At 43.1% G+C, this 19013-nt stretch overlaps 1 protein-coding gene across 4 annotated transcripts in view; it reads left to right on the top strand.

Moving 5' to 3' along the window:
• The window catches only part of KDM2B (lysine demethylase 2B), a 106001-nt gene that overhangs the window by 56463 nt on the left and 30525 nt on the right, over window positions 1–19013 (top strand). For all 4 annotated transcript variants that reach the window (XM_015643703.2, XM_015643702.2, XM_015643704.1 and 1 more), the window contains 2 exons: window positions 3885–4339; window positions 11022–11108. In XM_015643703.2, coding sequence (XP_015499189.1) covers window positions 3885–4339; window positions 11022–11108 — 542 coding nt within the window. The remainder of the gene's footprint in view (window positions 1–3884; window positions 4340–11021; window positions 11109–19013) is intronic.

The raw sequence follows: 19013 nt of genomic DNA, 5'->3' as shown, positions 1-19013 counted from the left end.
GCCCTCTAGCACAGTGAAGGAGCCATGTCTCTTTTTTTTGGCCTCTTCCTCAGGGGATAGAATAGATTTGCTTATGATAGACAGGCACCTGAAGTTTATTGAGTGGTTCCTGTGTGGGGTGCTCCATGCAGTGATACATTTCCAGTATGCTCAGGGGTTTTCTGCTAATGAAAATGTCATTGCTGTCTTTAGCAGACTGATAGCAACTGCTGCTCCCAAGTCACAGTGGCAGGGTTTGGAGCTGGGAATGCCAAGTAGACACTACACACTGGACTGCTCTGAAGAGTTTAGAAAGGTTTCATAATTACGCCTGACCCCCATCCCTTTCTTTTAAGTTCTGTAATACAGCAAGTTGCTTTTCAGAAAGGAAAGAAACTGTGTATAATTATTCTTGTACAAGTGGATAACTGAGGAAAGTTAAGTGGTCTGCCCAGAGCCACAGGGAGGTGAACTGTGACAGAAAAGATTTCTAATGCTCTGTCCTGTGGTCAAGTCTGTGCTGTTCCACATCTTCACTGAGCCAGATCACAGACTGGTCTGTATGAGCTGGTGTTATTTGCTCTGACATGAGGCAGGTGAAGGTCTTTTTGCACGAAGTTGTGTGGGAGGCCAGACTGGATAACCCCTCTGAAACTGGGATTCAGGTCTGGGACTCATTGGTGCATTGCCCCAGAAGAAACAGTTGAGCTGAGCAGGTGCTGTTTCCTACAGAGAGCCTTTATAAACCAGAAACCTCCAAGTCAGTGGAGCCCTGGTAATACAGTGCTTAAAATGCACTTCTCAACAAAGTAAATGCAGATTATGCTTATGTAGGGCCTCAGCTCACAGCACAGTAACTCTGTCAGACAGTGTTTTCATTGAAATGAATAAATAAAAATCATGGCATGTTGCATTACAACAAAACACTTGAAAACACAAAATTGAATCTCCCTCACCTTGAAGTTATCCTTCCATTATTGATTTCCTCAGTGCTTTTTTTTTTTTTTTTTTAGATTAGCAGCAGTAGCAGACAGTTGTTGTGTTTTGAGAGCAGCCTGCTCTTAATCCGGTGGTGCAGCAGCACTGTAATCCCCTGGTGCTCCAGAATAGCCTGGTACACTCCAGGTTAGCAGCAAGCCCTGTGCCCAGGGGGGAAGGTTAGCAAGGCATGAAGTGACTGCCAGACACACAGAGAACTGCTTTGGTGGTGGTTGTTTGGGGTAGATGGGAGCTGTTCTTGCCTGTCCATGCCCAGGTGAGGCTGGCACAGCAGGGCAGTCTCGTGCCGACAGCCGGTGGCAGGGACGCCGTGGCAGGTGGCAGAACGGAATTGCCGGCCCCCCTCCGTGTCTGGCTTCTCCTGGGAACAGACCCCCAGTATGCTCTGGTGCTCCACTCCTCTCCTGCCTTTTGTTTCCCTAGATTAGAGCAAGAGACAAAAAGTGGAGATGTCCCTTGGAAGCTTTTTCTCCTTGCGCCAGAGCATTGCTTGGAGTAAATTATTCACACCTCCATAACGTGATCTCCCTCATTTTCTTTAGGCCTTATTTATGTCTGTGCTTTGCCCCAGTTACAGCCATTAGTTCCTGTTCAGCAGAGCTACGGCATAGGAGGACAGAAACACGATTTTCTTTGTGCAGATTTATACCACTTTCTGTTAATGACACCGTCCTGGCAGCGTAGGGATGTGGATCTGCTTTCACCCCCTCCTGTTTGATGGCACATCACTGGCATTTTCTCCCATCGAGGCTGGGCTTTGTGCTTGAGTCAGTTGTAAAACAGCTCACCGAGGCTGTGTGGCTCAGAGAAGGGGACTCCAGCCCTGGATCCGAGAGCCTGGATTCTGATTCCTGGTTTTTCCCTAGATTTGATGTGTGACAATGAGCAAATCGTGCTTTCTCCCAAGCATCTGTTTCCTCAGTTGTAAAATGGGAGAATGACATAAGCTGATTATGTAGCCTTTGAGGTGGGTACGTGTGCTTGCTACTGTGGACAAAGGAAAAAACAGTGTGAAATAAAAGTTGGATAACTGAGTGGGTTTTAAATGTTCTGGTTAAGATATTTTCTAATCCTGTTTATTTTTCTAAGAGAAGCATGGGGGTGTATTAGCACAGAGCAGAGAGGAGGAGCTGCTTTGGAGTGCTGATGCCACCACCTCAGCACACAAAATAATCTGTGAGGCTCTTTTGGAGGGCTGCAGGGGGAAAGTTACCCTGCCCTGTGGATGGAGCTGGCTTTGGCTGCACCCTGCCTTGGTGATAGCTAGGATTTTCTGTGGCTGCCATCTTTTCACAGGCATTTCAGCTTAAACTTGCCTTTCAGGAGTCATTTTATGGCCACTTTGGTTTTGAGGAAAAATGCAAGCCTGTCTGGAGGAGCAGACTGGCTGGAGATGCTGGATTTTCTGCAGACCCTGTAGCAGCAGCAGCACACTTGCCCTGAGAAGTGTGAGGTGACCAACTCATATTTCTGGGGCAGTAACACACAGAGCTGAGCTGGCCTTGCAGGGTTTTTATTGGGAACTGCAGAGCTGAGCAGCCAGGCAGGCTGAGCAAGCTGAGACACTGCCACTGCCCCTGTGGCATCTCTGACCAGGGTGTTTGTGACAGGATGGGACAGACTGTGCATAGACAAGGAGCATCTCTGTGACCAGAAGGAATTCTCCAGCTTGGAATTGGGCTCCAGCATTTGTTTTGAACCTCACTGTTAAACAACCGGATGCTAAGCTTTCTCATTAATGTCCATTTAATCCTTCCTTAAGCATGTTTCACATTGTCCTAATCCAAAGCTACTGCAAAGCATGGAAGCTGTGAAAGGAACTTTTCATTAATTGTTCTCTCACTTTTTCTGTGTGACTTCTGTTTCCGTTGCAGTGTGTTTTTTGCAGCTTGATCTCATACCCATTTCAGCCAGTAATAAAATTCACATTGACTTAACTGGGTGTTGCCAGTGTTAAATGTATTTTCCACAGAAATTCCTGCTGTTGTTAGCCTGCATTCAGTGTTGTTCACTTAGTAAGGGAAATTGTGTCTAATAAATAAGAAAAGATGTGTGCTTGAGGGAACCATGGCCAGTGGTTTCCTACATTGCTTTCACTGCTTGATTGCACAGAGTTGGGTAACAACTGGGGCTCTTAGGGGGAAATTAGGATTAATAGTTCTTTAGACTTAGAAACTTGCCTTTAAATTTTCCTGAGAGGTACCTAAAATGTATCAGGGATGGCATTAAGAAAACCAGTAGCATGTAGCTGTGACAGTCCCTGTGTTTTCTCAGTGTGCTTTTTCTTGTTGTCGTAAAATAAGCACAGTTGAAATCCTCTGTCTCAGAAGAGCAATGAGTATTCATGCACTAACAACTGGGGGCTCTTGTTTTATCAACAGTTAGTTGCTTGCAGAGAGGAAAAGTAGTGAGGAGTTGATTTTGTGCTGTGCAGGGTTCCTGGAAGAATGATGATGTACAGCATTTTAACGTGCTTTCTCCCATCATTTCCCCCTCCTCCTTCTGTGCTAACTCTCCTCTTAAAGCTGTAAAGCTGCCGAATCTGGTCTTTTTCGGATTTGTGGGAAAATTAATTGTGTGTGACTTAAGAGCTCTGCCTACTCCTAATTGAAGGCATAGAGGACTGAAGCTTTGAAGAAAGCATAATTTTTCCCTAAATGTTTCCCAGTCATTTGAACTGAGTAGATGTTAATGAAAACCAGCATTAAAAAACAGACAAACAAGCGCCCCCCTCAAAGAAAAAAAAATTAAAAATCAGCTGACTAAAGCCCATTCCTGTCACATACTCACTAAACCATTCTCCAGTGCCCTTTGAAATAGACAGCACCTGGCCCCAGTGGTACAGAAGTGCTTCAGCTGTGAGGTTACAGTGGCTAAAAATTCAGCATTCTTTTTCTAACTTTCAGATGCAAAAAGAAAACGCAGCACAGACAGCTACTCATCAGATTCGTGGTTAGACATGGATGAAGAATCTTGTGATGCCCATCTCCAGGAGGAGAAGGATGACAGCTTGGATAAGAACTCCAAATCCTTGGTGGATGGCTCCTCCTCACCCAACAGCACACACTCAGAAGGGAAGGAGGCTGCAGGGAGGAAACAAAAAGCCACAGTAATGAGGTACCTAAAAAGAACTTTGTCTAATGAGTCAGATGACAGTGTAAAATCAACGACCCCTACGGACTATCCCAAAACACCCACGGGGTCTCCAGCTACAGAAGTTTCAACCAAATGGACTCACCTCACAGAATTTGAACTGAAGGGTTTAAAAGCCCTGGTGGAAAAGCTTGAATCTCTCCCAGAGAACAAGAAGTGTGTTCCAGAAGGCATTGAAGACCCGCAGGCTCTCCTGGAGGACATGAAGGTGGGTGTGATAACTTGCTGATCCACACAAACTCTGCTCTGTGGGCACAGCAAGAGAGCAGAAGACAAAGTTCTGCTGCCAAGGGCTGGCAGCTTGTGTGTGGTGACCAGCTCATGTCAGGCTGCTCTGCCACAGACAGGGAAACGATTCCTTCAACCAAAGCTGTCTCTGGCTCCTGCTTGCAGCCAGATTTAAGTGACACTGTCCTTTCTGACTGTCACAGTAGTGGCCAAAAGTTTATATCCTCTCATAATTCAGCACTTGTTATGTTCCACATGTAAATATTACACCTCAAAAAGTCTGTTTATATTTATAATCTTAATCAGCCCTTTTGGGTCTCGTGTCTCCCAGGTGTACACCTCATTAGCTGACACATACAAAATGTAAATACTTGATTGCAGCTCAGAAGATAGATTGTCTAACACTTCTAGTTGCTTTTTTTTTTCCTTTCACCTTTTTCATTTTCCTTTCCTCCATTGCCCTCTATTGGTTGATAATTATTCTCCACTGGTACAATATATTGGTTTTGGAGCTGGTGTGAGGAGTGAGTGCTCACTAGCGACACAACTTCACAGATTTTCTGTTCACAGATTTTCAGTCTGTGAACAGTATGGGTCTTCAGTTACATATTTTCTATACACAAGAGCTCTGTAAGGCACAATCTGAAGGGAAAAATACGTGTTTATGTGGTAAAGGGGGGAGTGAGCCTGTACTTTTTTAGTGCAAGTGGTGTAACAGCTGGTTAGAAAGGCTTCAAAGCCAGTTAGAGAAGGCTGAACATGTGCAGTGTGCACTGGTACCATATTCCCTGATGTTGGAGCTTGGAACTGTGATACATTGCTCTTGTTCTGGTAAACCACAAGAGCTCAGAAATTCTCTTCTTGCAAAATCAGCCACTTTGTACATGAAAGTGGACACACCTGCTCAAAGTTGCAGATGTAGTTTCATGAGCTTGCTCTGGGATCAGTCATCTTTTAATCAGAAATCCAAATGAAGACCAGAAGTTGAATTTTTGGTGAACCAGAAAGAATGGTCATGTTAATTCTCCAAGCTTAATGCACAGGTTAATTTTCTCTTAAAAATCCAGAAAGGGGTGCAACATATAATGGCTGGTGCAGATGTTCCGAGTGGGATCCTGCTCCCTCTTTGGATGACAGACTCCAGAGTGCTGTGAGACATCTCCCTAGAACACTGCAAGGTACCATATGTGAATCTGGCTTAAAGCTCTGTGTGGGAGTATCTGTTTTCCTCTCCAGAGCAGTGGATTCACTGACTACAGAGCTGGAGAACTACAAATGGACATTTTAGAAAAAGGCTAATATCACCTTTTTGGTGATACTGTGCTGTGACTGGTATTAAGTGAGCACCTGCCAGTTTATTGTGCACAGCTTGATGTTCCATCTCCTTTGATAATTGCCTGCTTTTAAACTTTCTATCCTTGCCAGCACACACTGTAACCATCAGGATGTAGCCCAGCATCTGGATACTGATGGTTCCCTGCTGGTTAAAGAGCCCATGACCACATCTAAACATCAGACACGCTGCAGGATTGTTTCCCCTGCAATCACCTCTGGATGTTTGGCCAGTCTGTGACTGATGAGTCAGTGTGAGACTTTTTTTAAAACCATCTTAACTCAAACATCTTCTTGAACAGTGTCTAAAGAACTGCTAAAGAACTTTCTCACCCATCTTTTTTAAAGTATTGACCCACATATAAGCCAGCCCTCAGTTTTCAGACAGTGGGAGTCAGTATGGCAGAGTAAATGAGTTGAAGTCCTTACACTCAGCTTCCTCCATAACTCCCTGTGGTTGCACAATCCACTTCCCAGGTGCTCTGAAGGAATGGGGGCAGTTAGGGGAAGTTGAGTACGTTTCCTCCCAGGTCAGGAGGGACAGCAGGCCTGCTCTTTGCTCATCAGCACATTGTCACAGACAGCCACTGACAAGTGTGACCCATTCCCATCTACTTCTGGGACCCTGGATGCAACAGCCCCTCACTCCTTTCTGCCACTGTGCTTGTTGATGTGGTAGAGAGCAGTGCAGGGCAGCCAAAGCATCCCATCTCCTCAGAGCATGAGGTTTGTTTTATTCACTTCATTCACTTAAAAAAAAAAAATAATCAAACCCAAGTGTGTGAGTGTGTTTAGAGCTTTTACCTTCAAAGGATGGAGTGTGCTGAGGGAGGAGTTGCCAAGTGACAGATTTTAGTCTCTGAGCATGCATCCAGCATAGTGGGCCTTGCAGGATCCCTGTGTTCTTTGGTGTGAGGATTCAGCTGTTCCATCCTTGCTGTAGGTACTGATGTTCAGCCCTTCAGCTGGACAGGGTGATTGAATATATTCCCTTGGGGTTCCCAGGGATCCTCACTCTCTTCTCCACACATAATGGATGAGCTGCTGTTATCACAGGGAACTGGGGTGCAAAGAGATAAAGATAAAAGTAATTTTGGATACTGGCTTTATGTGCCACAGAACAATTAGTGTATTTAACACTGATATGTGCAAAAGGTGATTTTAGTTACATTGAAACTGCAATGGCTTAACATTTCCATAGAGCAGAAGTTCTGATCTTTAGCATCCAAATCCAAAGCCAGGAGTGAGGAAGAGCAGGAACACACAATTCATGACTGCCTGTGGAAACTTGACTTAAAAGCTTTGCCCTGTACCACATAGAGACATATGGCAAAGAAAGAAATACAGTCCATTTTCCAGAATGGTATTTATCTCCTTGACCACTGAATCATGCTCTCTCTTACTTTGCTACTAGTTTTCCAGCCTGTACAGATAATAACGTGGGGGGTTTTCTGATAGCATCAGCAGCAGAGTAAGCAGAGACCTGGCTCCTTCAGCTCACCCTGATGAATACCCAGAGCACCAGTCAGCTGTGTGACTGAATGGAGGCAGAAATCCTGCAGGAGCTGTGCAAATTACCCGTGCTGTGACTGTATTTGGCTGTATTAACAAGGTTTATTTCATGGGCAGCCCAACTTTCAGGCATGTGATGTATTAATAATGCTTCCTATTAGAAGTACCCTTTTAGTGCACCCATTTGAGAGTTATTTTTAACAAATGCATAGCAAGAACATGCTCTGACAAAGTCTGAAAGCTCTTGCTCTGCTTGGAAAGTCTTAAACAAGTTTCTTCCTGAAGCAAATAAATCAGTGTTTATTGTAGCACTTTTATTTCTTAATGAAATACACTCAGGAACTTTTTTTGTATGACATTCAAGTCTGTCTTTGTGCTTCAGGAAGATAATTAATGTTTTCAGAAAACAGGATATGGATAGTTAAACTGGAGAAAGGAAACCATTTTATTCAGTGATGTGAAATTTCACAGAACTAATCGGGGTAGCTCACAAAGAATCCATGCTTTCCCAGCTGAGCAAGAGCACAGGAAAGGATGGGTGACTGGATTACTGCTCTTAGTGGTAAACACAACCACAGCTGTATACAGCTATTTAATGTCAAGTAGGTGAGACTTTCTGAAGTAAAGTAATTTATTTTCCTTATGAGAAGGGAGACTGAAAACTAAACTAAGCCTGTGTAAATTCCTTACACATCATCTGAGCTCTAAACTAAGTGTGCCTGTCTGGAGGGGACACAGCAATCCAGAAGTGCCAACTGCTGCCTCTGCAGATTGAGCACCCATTTATCACTGTGATCGATGGAGTGCAGCAGCACAAGGGAGGCTTATTTGCAGAGTGGAACAGGCCTCATTGGAGAGCAGGTCAGTTCTTCCCTCAGCCCAAACAGGGAATTAAATCCCTGCTGGCTGCAGCAGTGCTGGGGTGGGCTTATGCATGAAGAAGAGGTGACCCCCGTACTCCTTGGTGTGGTTTGCACTCCACGTCACAGGACAGGTAAAGCTGAGCAGACCTTTGGTTGTGGCAGTGCAGCCCACACACATTAAACCCAGTGCCAGGGATACTCACCTGTGTGCAGCCTCTGATTTCTGCACATCTGTGTGTGTTACCAGCAGGATGGTAATTCCTCTGCTGCTGTTGGGGGACAGATTGGGAGATCTGCCTCTCACTAATGCCCCAGACTGTGCCCACTTCACAGTAAAAACACTGCCCTTCCTCAGAAGGGCCTGTGGAAGTCCATTAGAGCAGAAGAAACTTGGTTTGAAGAACAGAGGTTGTCAAATATCTGCAACTCCTTGGCAGCAGGAGAAGATTCTTGTGCAAGACAGATGATATCTACTGAAATATGTTCTTACTTTTTCTTGCCAAGAAATCTTACCCCCTTCTCATTCTGATGACAGGAAAAAACCTCCCTCTACTGAATGCATTTCAGGGCAGTCATTCCTTGCTGTGCTTTTGAAATTAATGGCTAAGCTGAATTCTTACACAGTTAATCAGCTTCTTCCCTTCATAACTGCTGTTGTCACCACAGCCCTCAAGTGTAATGAATCCGGCCGCCTTGTGCTGGAAGAGCATCGTGTTTTTCCTTTAACTGGAGCCCCATGGCTTTTTTTTATCTTCTTTTTTCTTGTCTTTAAGCAGGTGAACAAAACCCTGCCTCCCCCAGCCTGTTGTGAGCTGACACTTGACGCTCCAGTCATTGCAGCCGTGGCTGTGCTGTGGCTCTGTGCGCAGACAGCCGTTGTTTTCAGCTGCCTCAGATGATAAGCTGCCATAGTTTTACATTTCTCCTTGGATAATATTTTCACGTGATACATATGATAACAAGAAACCTTCGTTACCTTGCCAAGTTCTTGGAATATACTGTGCTTTCCATTCAACTCTGAGTCTCTGACAGTCGTTAGTGGAAATGTTAAGGTTTTCTGTCTTACAGACTTTCAAACCTAAGAGTAGCAAAGTAAAAAGGGATTAATTTGTCCTTTGTTTATGGCTCTCAGGCTGCCTCCTTGTTCTGGAGAATTTTGGCTTTGCAATGAGAATACAAAAGAGCTCTCAGTTTTAGGATTGAACTTTCAGAGTGTGGTCACAGCTCAGTTAATGCAGTGATTTCAGACATGAGAAAAGAGGTGCTCACTTCACCTCAGCTTGGCCAAGAGTTCATTTCCCAGTGGAAGGTACAATACAGACTCTGCATCACAGCCAGGTTGGGGCGAGCTGGGCTTTACTCCTCACCTTTGCAAACCCCTGGGTGCAGCCACAGAGCTGGGCTGATGAATCTTGTACTGGTGTCACTTATTTTGGTCACTGAGTGGTAGCACCCCAGGCTTGCTGGTGTGTGCAGGAGCAGTGCTGTGCTGGGGCTCTGCTGTCTGCTGCTAGCACAGCTCGTGTTTAAGCACAGGCTGGGGAATTGGGCTGAGTGTGACAGGTTGTCTGAGCTCCAGGGAGAGAGTCAGCCCCAGGGACACTCATCCAAACTCAGGCTCCTGGGGACTGGAACATGCCAGTACACTGTGGGCTTTAGTTGGATGATTACAGATGAATTCCAAGTGCACTCCCTATTAAAACAATTACTGTATTTTAAGCTCTTTTTGTATAGTGTGTGAAATTACTAATTACTAGAGTGCTGCACTGGGGACTGACAGAGCCTGCTGTCTGTTGTTGGCTAATTAAGCTTTTTTCATATACTTGGGAACAGCATCGCTGAACTTCATTGTCTGGGGTCATCTCCTAAATATTCTGTTGAGGTAATTTCCAACCTGCAGTTCTCGTTTGTTCTATTGGAGCTTTCTTTTTTTTGGTCTTTAACCTGTTAGTGCTGATTTGGCCTTCAGTTTTCAGCAGCACATCAGAATCCTCCTTCTGACTCCTTTTTTTGTTTTCATTTTTTCCTTTTCAGCCACCTGAACTTCAAAATGAAGAGCTTTGTAGCTAAATTAGTGAGTATGTAGGGAGTCACGGGAGGCGAGCGTGGACTATTCCCAGCTGCACCACTGAGTGTTTTACCACCTCTGTGTAGAGTTACTGGTCATGGGAGTGATTCATAGTGGTGGAAGCTGTGTCAGCCTGTGCAACCCACTCATGTAATTTCTAGAACAGTGCATCAAAGAAAAGGGTTTGGTGGGGGTGGAAGGGAGGGGAGACCAATCTTTTTCCCTTAATGCTGTCCATAGTCAGATCCTTTCCTAGTGAGCACTCAGGAACCTGAATGCCTCAGCTGGTCACATAAAGGGATTCCAGCAGCTCTGTCCTGCCCTTCGTGGGGGAAGGAAGGGCAGTGGGAATGATGGTTCTCTTGGATTGCCATGTGCAAAAAGATGGAAGGTTCCAGAGTACATTTTTATTCTTGGCTTACCTGAATGACCAGGCATCTGAGGATTGATCCAGACTACACACCTGATGCCCTGTGCTGGCTGAAATAACAGGGGCAGAGCCTCACTGTTTCTCAGGCCTTCTGTAGCCTTGATAGGAGAGAAGGGGTCAGTTGTGGGGTCAGTTGGGATTTAATGACCTGGACTTGGAGGGAGAGAGGTGATAGTGGTAAGACACCGGTCTTGGACACACCAATATTAAAGAATTCTGTAACATTTGAGGTGATTGATGGCTGATTTTGCTGCCTGTTTTGCAAGGAGTTTCACATCTTGGATGTTAATGACAGGTGCAAGAGTTTCAGTGGGAATTGGAAGTTTGGAAGCAAAAGTAACTTGCAGAGATCTTGTCACTCTGCCATGAGAGCAGAGTATTCTCTTCTGTAGGTCTCTGCACTCTTGAGTTGGAAAAATGTTTCTCTGGTTAATAAAGGCCTTTCCATTTGCAACAGAACATACTGAAGGAACATGCTGATGATGACCAAAATCTTGCCATTTCGGGTGTCCCTGTGGTCAGCTGGCCCAAGAAGACCACAAAGGTAATGAGACACAATTATTTACTACCCATTGTGTGTGGTCTGGTGTTTATTTATCTATAATCTGACAAAGTGCTGTGTATTATCTGCTGGCAGCTGCTAGCATTTTTAACACAAAATGTTACTTTTAATTGTTTTGTGATTAAGACTTGTAACAAAACAAGAAAATGTCTTAGCAGGGAGAAATCAGAGTTTCCATTTGAAAAGAATTTGTTTGGTCCTTACATTCCAGTATATAACTTTGATACATCCTGATTGTTTACTAAATATGGTTAAATCTAAAAATTTTGATGCATTTTGTGTAAAATTAAATGATGTGTAAACCACAAATCAGTCACTTAGGGAGCACTCTTGTCTGAAGGAGAGGATGATTTTTCTCTTACACTACGAGACTTCCTGAGTGCTCTGTACAATGTGCCACTGTAACTTTGAAGCGCTGTTTTCTGCCCTTATATCCTAATTTTTCCTCCTATACATGGGAGTAATTATTTTCACTTTGCAGAAGAACCATGAGGTTTGCTTTGTTAAGGCTGATAAAAGAATTTGAAATAATTAACGAAAGAACAATGTCAAAAGGCTGGTTGTTATTTATAACAGTGGTATGTTTACCACACTCCAGTTATTCAGCACGCTGTAAAAGCAGCTTTGCTTATTTAGAAGATGTCTCATCGCTTCTATTTTTACTTTCATTTTTCACTGAATTAGTTTTATAATCCAATATTTCTTTAGAAATGCTGAAGGGGTCGGTCAGCTTACATCAGGCTTCAATCTGAAAATCTGTTGTTGTTATCATTGCAGATACCTTTCAAATAATTATCAGGGAAGAGAATTCACTCAGTTCTCACTTTTTGTGCTGGTGAACTTGTTATGGCACGTGTTGCCAAGAGAATTTGCTGTTTGCAGATGGGAAGTAGGAGACCATAAACATGGAACTGCCAGAGGAGAGCAGGGCAGGATGAGCACATCACGTTCCTTCTTGGTCTCTTTTTGGGTTTTAGCTCAGCACATTTCAGGAATTGTGTCCTGTTAAATACATATTTCCCTTTCAGCTTGTAATAAATCCATGAGATTTAAAACATTGGTTTAGAAACAACAGTGGAAAACCTGGAGAAATAGGTGTGGGATTCTCCACTCCTCTGGTTTTATGGCTGCTGCTCATTCTATGCTCAGGTATATTTTAGGCATTGAATAAAGCAAAATCTCTGTGACCAGAGAAAAGGTGGTGTGGGAAACATGTAAGAGAAAACTAAGGAAAAACTGACTCCCTTTCGAGCTTGTGAGAGAAGGGAGGATCTGAATGCTTTGAGGCTTTTATAAGCTTTGGCATTTGTTAATGTTCTTGTTCACTTTATTTTGGAACCTTGATAAATGCTTCATTTCTTCTATTTTATTTCTGTGTATTGGCAACGTAACTGCAGCTGTAAAGGACATGTAATTTTTGTGACTTAAATCTTAACTTTTTTTGCAAAATCTCCACCTTGCTGGCTGCAAGGGTTTTTATTTTTTCCTTTTTCAGGTGTTTATTTTCCTTCTGCCTTTCTGAAAGCAAAAACTTTTAGGAGGCATCATTCCCACTGGAATGACAATATCAAACATACCTGTTAATAACAAATACAAGGAAAACTTCTACAGAAAGTCAGACTTCAGGTTGAAGTTTGGAAATAAACAAAAATTGATAGCAGAAAAAAATCCTTTCACCATTCTCTTCATATTTGCTTTGTTTAATCTCTGATCAGTTTGTGTTATGTCTTATGTTTTAGTTCAAAGGTACACTTGCAGATAGGGCTGAACATTTCCCAAGAGAAATTTGTTGTTGTGCTTCTAATTGGCAAATGTCCTTGTCATTTTCCATGTTCCAGCTATTTCCCTTCCTGGGAACAGAGGCCAAGTGAACAGGCTGGGAAGAGATGTTTTAAAGCTGAGCCTTTGAGTCCCAAATTAAAATCTGTGGGAAAGACAATATAGGGGAGATTTGTCTAAAAGCAGTTTTAGTAGTTAAGCTTGGTTATTTCTCCTTTGTTCCCTGTAAGCCCTGATAATGAAATAGAAGATTTTACAGAGCAGAAAAACCCTAAGGGAGGGGGAAACTCCCTTGGAAAATGGATTGTAGCTGGTGGAGCAAGTCTCCATGGCCAGAAGATCCCACAAATGTTGAGCACAAAGCAGGGGAGTAAAATCTATCAGTAATTTTGCTTTCTGCAGTCTTGCTCTTGTAGTATTTATAGAAGAAATGGCAGATATTCCCCTGTGCTTTCCTGAGATCTTTGTGTTCAGAGGGAGCAGGAGATCCAGTACAGCACAGTACCCACTACTGTGGGGCTGCAAGGAGACATTTCAGCTGCTATCAGCTTCCAAGGACAGGATTGTCTGATTCCAAGCCATGAAGGAAAAGAAAGGAACTAAAATCCAGAAAGATGAAGCAGTTCATGGAACAGAGTACATCTCTCTTGCTTTCTCCTGAGAGAAGGCTCCAGAAGAAATTTAGAAAGACAAGAGCAGCAGATGGAGAAGGAAGAATAAAGCCAGCATTAAATGCCAAAACATTTCAAAGAAAATGGAAATTACTGTAAAGAAAGGAGGGGAATAGACTAGAAATGGCGAGAGAGCAGGATTAGGAGAGATGCAAGTACTGAAAAGGGATGGAGTGAGAAAAGCAAAGAGCAGAGGGGGAGAGAACCCTGACAAAAGTCAGAGGTCTCTGGAATAGGGACAGAGAATGTCTGTGTAAGTAATCCAAGTTGAGGAAGGTCGAGCTTGGTTACACTGATTTGGTTTTGAAAGAATGTGCCTTTGATAACCTGAATGATTATCGAAGCAGCAAATAATATTTCCCTTTAAAACGGAGTCGGTTTCTTTCACGTGTTGCGAGTGTGACGTGAGCAGCATGCACAGAGCTGCAGAACTGCTGCTTGAAGGAAAAAATCTGTTCATTCACCTCAAATCCCACTTCAGAGAGGATGAGGTGTAATGGGCAGGACACTGAGCCAGGGAAGACCCGTCCGTGTGTTGTGGCCCTGCAGTGGTGCCTCGCTCTGTCCACCTCTTCCAAAGGCATTTGGGGCTGTCACACTGCAGCTCCCTGAAAAAGAGAGGGATTGTCTGGGAAAAGAAACAGAAGTAATAATCAGTAATGGTTTAGTGAGTAGATGGAATAACTGGGTGACATTTGATGATCTTATGGTTAGTGCACAAAATGGGAGGCCGGGGTCTGCGCTGTTCCCAGCTCTGCTGCAGCACCTTGTGTCGTGTGAGGTGAATGGCACATTCCTGCTCCTGGCCTTTCCCTGGTGGAGATGGGGCTTCCCATCTGGGAGGCTGAGGGGTGAAATTCATATTTATAAAGATCCCTGGCATCTTCAGTGGAAAGTTCTGTAGTAAATGTACGAACCATTATTATTTTGTGGTAATAAGGGAGATGGAGTGTGATTCATAGATACCTCTTCATACCATATTTACTCATCTTTATGGAGTTATTTTGAGTTGCTTGTACTTCTTATAATTTATTGATAATTATTTAGCACAGCAATTACTCTCCTTTAGGCATCTTCCCCCCCCCGTTTTGGAAACTATTTTAGAAGAAGCAAGAAATGTCTTTTTCTTTTAGCTGTACAATAAGAGAAAACAGGCCAGTGCCAGGGGTCTTAGGATATGTACAACAACCCTAATTTAGGCCTGTTGAAGGAATCAGGAATGTGGGACTGAGTGGATATTTGAAACCTGCTTGTCCTGATGGCTGGCTGACAGCTTCTGTACCTTCAGGCAGGACATTTCCCACTGGCTGCCGGCGCGGATGCAGCTGTGGATGTGCAACCCCCATCCTGTTCCTGTGCCGGGAGCTGTGCAGCACTGGCCTGTCTTCACTTGGTGCAGGGCTCAGTGTTATCTGGGGGGTTGCAATCATGGTTCATTAACGTTGCAAAAACCTTAATGATCATCAAATCCACCCTTTGACCAAATCCCACTGTGCGATGCTGTCCGAAGGGAAGAGCTCCACAGGGTGTGCTGCCTTCAAGTGCTGGGTTCTTCAGCAACTAAAGAGAACCAAGAAATCTTCCCAATCAATTTCTACCCCATCCCTGGGACATGGACTTTTGGGTGGTGTGAACAGAACCTGAGCCTGATTTTGCCCTGTAGCAACTCACAGCTGGTCCCTGTTGCAGGAAGCTGGTGACTGCCCAGCCCCGTCTTGAAACCCATTGCCATGAGTTACTCAGCCCTGCAGTACCAGAGTTCCCATTTATCTCCACAGGAATTAGGGATAGTATTTTATTTAAGGAACTCAGAATATGGCCCAAGCAGAAACCACGTTTTTCAAACCATTTCCTATTTCTGGAAGAAAACAGTCAACTCCAGCAGCATGTAATTACACTCTGTGGCAGTGCCTTCTGTTTTTATCGTGATAAAGATCTTTAGTTGTCTATGAAGAGCAGCTATACAGAACTAAAATATGTTTGGACTCTCCTGTTCTGTGAAGAGTCAGAAATGCAGACTGGGAGCTGGATTCTCATCTCTCTTACCTGGCACAAAACTAAAGCCACTGCATTTGCAATGAGAATGAGTGTCCAAATATATTTAGGTCTGGCTGTGAGCAGGAGATGGAGCTGTAATTTTCAGTAGCTGGTTAACAGTGCTGCAGTATGTGGCTGTTTCTATGATGCCTGTTTCTCCATGTAATTTTAACCTGTTGATTTTAAAAGAAGATAGCTGAGAAATATAATAAGGAAATGGTAATATTCTTATTTTAATGGAATACTATTAATTAGTAAAGGTCACAAACTGAAACTTTGATTGGATTATTGTTTTTTTAAAACACCAGTTTCCCTGCAATTGGCAATGCAAATAATGTTCATAGCTCTGTATCAGAGCATGAGAACCAGGAAGAAAAAGCAATCATTGAAATAAAAGGGAAGGCATCCCTCAGGATGTTTTTTTGAGGGGTTGGGGTGGTCATGGGTGGGCATCACATTGAAAGGGGCCTTTTGGGATGGCAGCATGTGATTTTTGTCATTAGTGACTTCTGTCCTACAGCAGTTCAGTTTGTACCCCATTATTTTTACTAGCAATCTTTGTGTAGAATTCTACAGATACATCCATGGATCTGAAAAAGAAGGATTAACTCATACAAACTAATCTGTGAGGGGCAGAGCAAAAAAGGCTGATTCCTGTGGCTGAGGAAAGTCATGTTCCACCAGCCCACAGTCCTTGCAGCACTGTCCTGCTCCTGGTGGTACCGTCACCGCTGTTAAAGGAGTTGTAGGAAAAAAGCAGAAATTCAGAGATTCCCTTTGTTTATCTTCCCTGTTAAGATGGAAGATTATATCTTCATATTTTCTTCTTAGTGTCCCCTGGTAGAATTTTTTTCTCTCTGTGAATTTACCTAATAATTTGTGGAACCTGTTGATCTTTTTGATCTCCTCAGCATCCTGTGCCAGTGTCCCCTGCGGTTTAATAAAGCTCTGTGTAGATAAGTACTTCCTTATGTTGTTTCAGATCTGTCCTTTAATATCATAAATACACTTCATGCCTTCTGTATCATGCATTCTGAGAAATTTGAATGAGGTCTCTTGTTCATCTCTGTGCTGTCAAGGATTTTTTTTATGTCCCCATTATTGTGTTTCAGTATTTTTTCCCCTATTCCCAAGATGAAAATCACAAGTCAGTTCAGTCTTTTCTGGTACAAAAACCATACACTTGAGCTTTTTTTTTTTTCTCTATTCAAGTTCCATTCTAGATAGTTTTAAGGTGAGGGTGGATGTGGTAGATTTTTAGAATGAACCTGTATTTTAAATAATCAAGGCCAGTGGGATTAGCCACCATCTCCAGATCTGGACCCCATAGATGTCCCTATGTACTTTCACATGTCTGCCACCATTTCCAGCAAGGAAACTTTTTCCCTTTTCTTGGTATTTCACCTTAAAAGTGCTGGGAAGAGAAGATTATCTACCAGTTTTTAATAACAGAGCTCCTTTATTTATGGATTCAATTTTATGTGACATTATGCATTGGGGATCAAACCTAAGAAATAATAAGTAGATGGACTAAGAATCAGTGGACACAATAAATTCATCTGTATGCAAAAATTAGGGGGTAACACGTAAAATGGAGTGTTTTGATTAACTTGAAACCAATGTGATTTTTCAGAAGTCTTGAGCATTGTTTTGTACCAGGCTTTCTTTCAGTTCAGGGGGAGAGGTGTGAGGTGGACAAAGAACATTCCTGAAAACCTTTGAATAAGTGCTTCCAGTTTTTACTTGCTTGCTTACTAAGAATTCCTGCCATAGCTATCACTGGGCCAGCTCCACCCAGAGAAGCAGCAGCAGTGAGGGACTCCTTACAGCAATTAGTGTTTTTTAACCAGAGTGGTGTCTGAAACAGATCTGAGCACGTACAAATGGCACAACATCAAACCAGCATCAGCTTCAGGAGCCTGCCCGGGGCTACCACCAGGAAAGCAGCATTCCATGTAGAAGCAGTGGGAAAAATCTGCCAGATTCCATAAGACAGGCCAGTTCCTTGGAGATCTACTCAGGGAACTTCCTGTGGGAATACAAATGTATTAGAAAGCACATACTGACAATTAAAAATAAGCACTTAGGAATTAAAGTAAAAATCGAGTCTATCTGGTGTTAGAAAATACTTGGAAAGGATAAAAAAGATAAAGGTAGATAAGACAACCAAACAATTCTGTGTAAATTGTTGTGTGATGTATTTTCTGGTTGAGATTCTGGGTAAGTTGTTGTATGGTGTATTTTTCTGGTTGAGATTCAAATAAGTTTTCCATCAGTCATTCCAAGTGGCGCTGGAGCAAAAAGGAGATTTAAACTGTCACATTTCATTCTTGCCAGGCACCAGCTTAAAGGTGTTTGAAGCGATCCCACACAGCAGAGCCTGAACTCTGTTTGGTGTCAACAACAATTTTAAATGCCAGTAGTCTGCAAGGAGATTTGCATATACAAATATGTGTGTATTGTGAATCCTTTTTGTTGATAAAAAGTCCTGATTATAAAGTTCATAATCTACTGCAAATCAAGCATTTCTTCATAGTTATCAGATGCTAATAATTACTCGTCTCCCAGAAAATAACACAAGTACAAAAGAAAATGGGGATTTAAATCAATTTAAATTTGTGTTTCTCTTTACTGATTTAAATTGTGATTGGAATCAGTGATTTAAATAATTTTGAATAATTTGTGTTCTTTTACACTGTAGGATAGTAGATGCCATGTGCTAGGAGAGAGCTGAAATGTATTCAAGAAAAATACCCCAATTCTTGCTCCTGACAAATCTATTAAGACACAAAACCACATAGTTGAGGTTTGGGGGATATTTTTTTAGGGGACTTCCCACAGTAGCTGTACACATACAAAACCAAGGCCTTCCCCTGCTAAGTACACTTGGAGGCAGGAATAAAACCTGATGCACCAGAACCAGAGGTCTCTCGGGGTACTGTGCAAAGGAGTGAAAGCTGTTGAAGCTGCTGGGAGTTCCTGTCAAGCCTCTGCTTTCCCAGGGCAGCACTGCCCAGGAAGGCAGCTCCTTGCCTGACCTGTTTATTTTTCTGAGTGCTGTTTCAGTCTCTTACACACATTAGTCCTCCAGACAAATCTGTTTGTGCAGTAACTCGGTGCAGACCCGAGATGTTCCATGGTTTGGTGGATGTGCATCATACCTAACGTGCCATGGGGGGCTGGAACTGGGTGGTCTTGAAGGTCCCTTCCAACCCAACCCACTCTACAAAAAAGCTTCACTATTGCCTCAGTAGTTTCCTAAAACCTTTGTCTGGTGACTTGACAGATTATTTCTCACCTCAAGAGGCTGTACTTGAAATATTGTGTCCCTTCAGGGAGTAATTATAAATAGCAAGGACTTGAATGAGCACCTTCTTAATCTTCCATCTTTGACTTAATA

Source organism: Parus major, chromosome 15, assembly GCF_001522545.3.
Source record: "Parus major isolate Abel chromosome 15, Parus_major1.1, whole genome shotgun sequence".
Taxonomy (NCBI): Eukaryota; Metazoa; Chordata; class Aves; order Passeriformes; family Paridae; genus Parus; species Parus major.
Note: the sequence above shows the minus strand (reverse complement) of the source record. Positions and strands in the feature narration are given on the sequence as shown.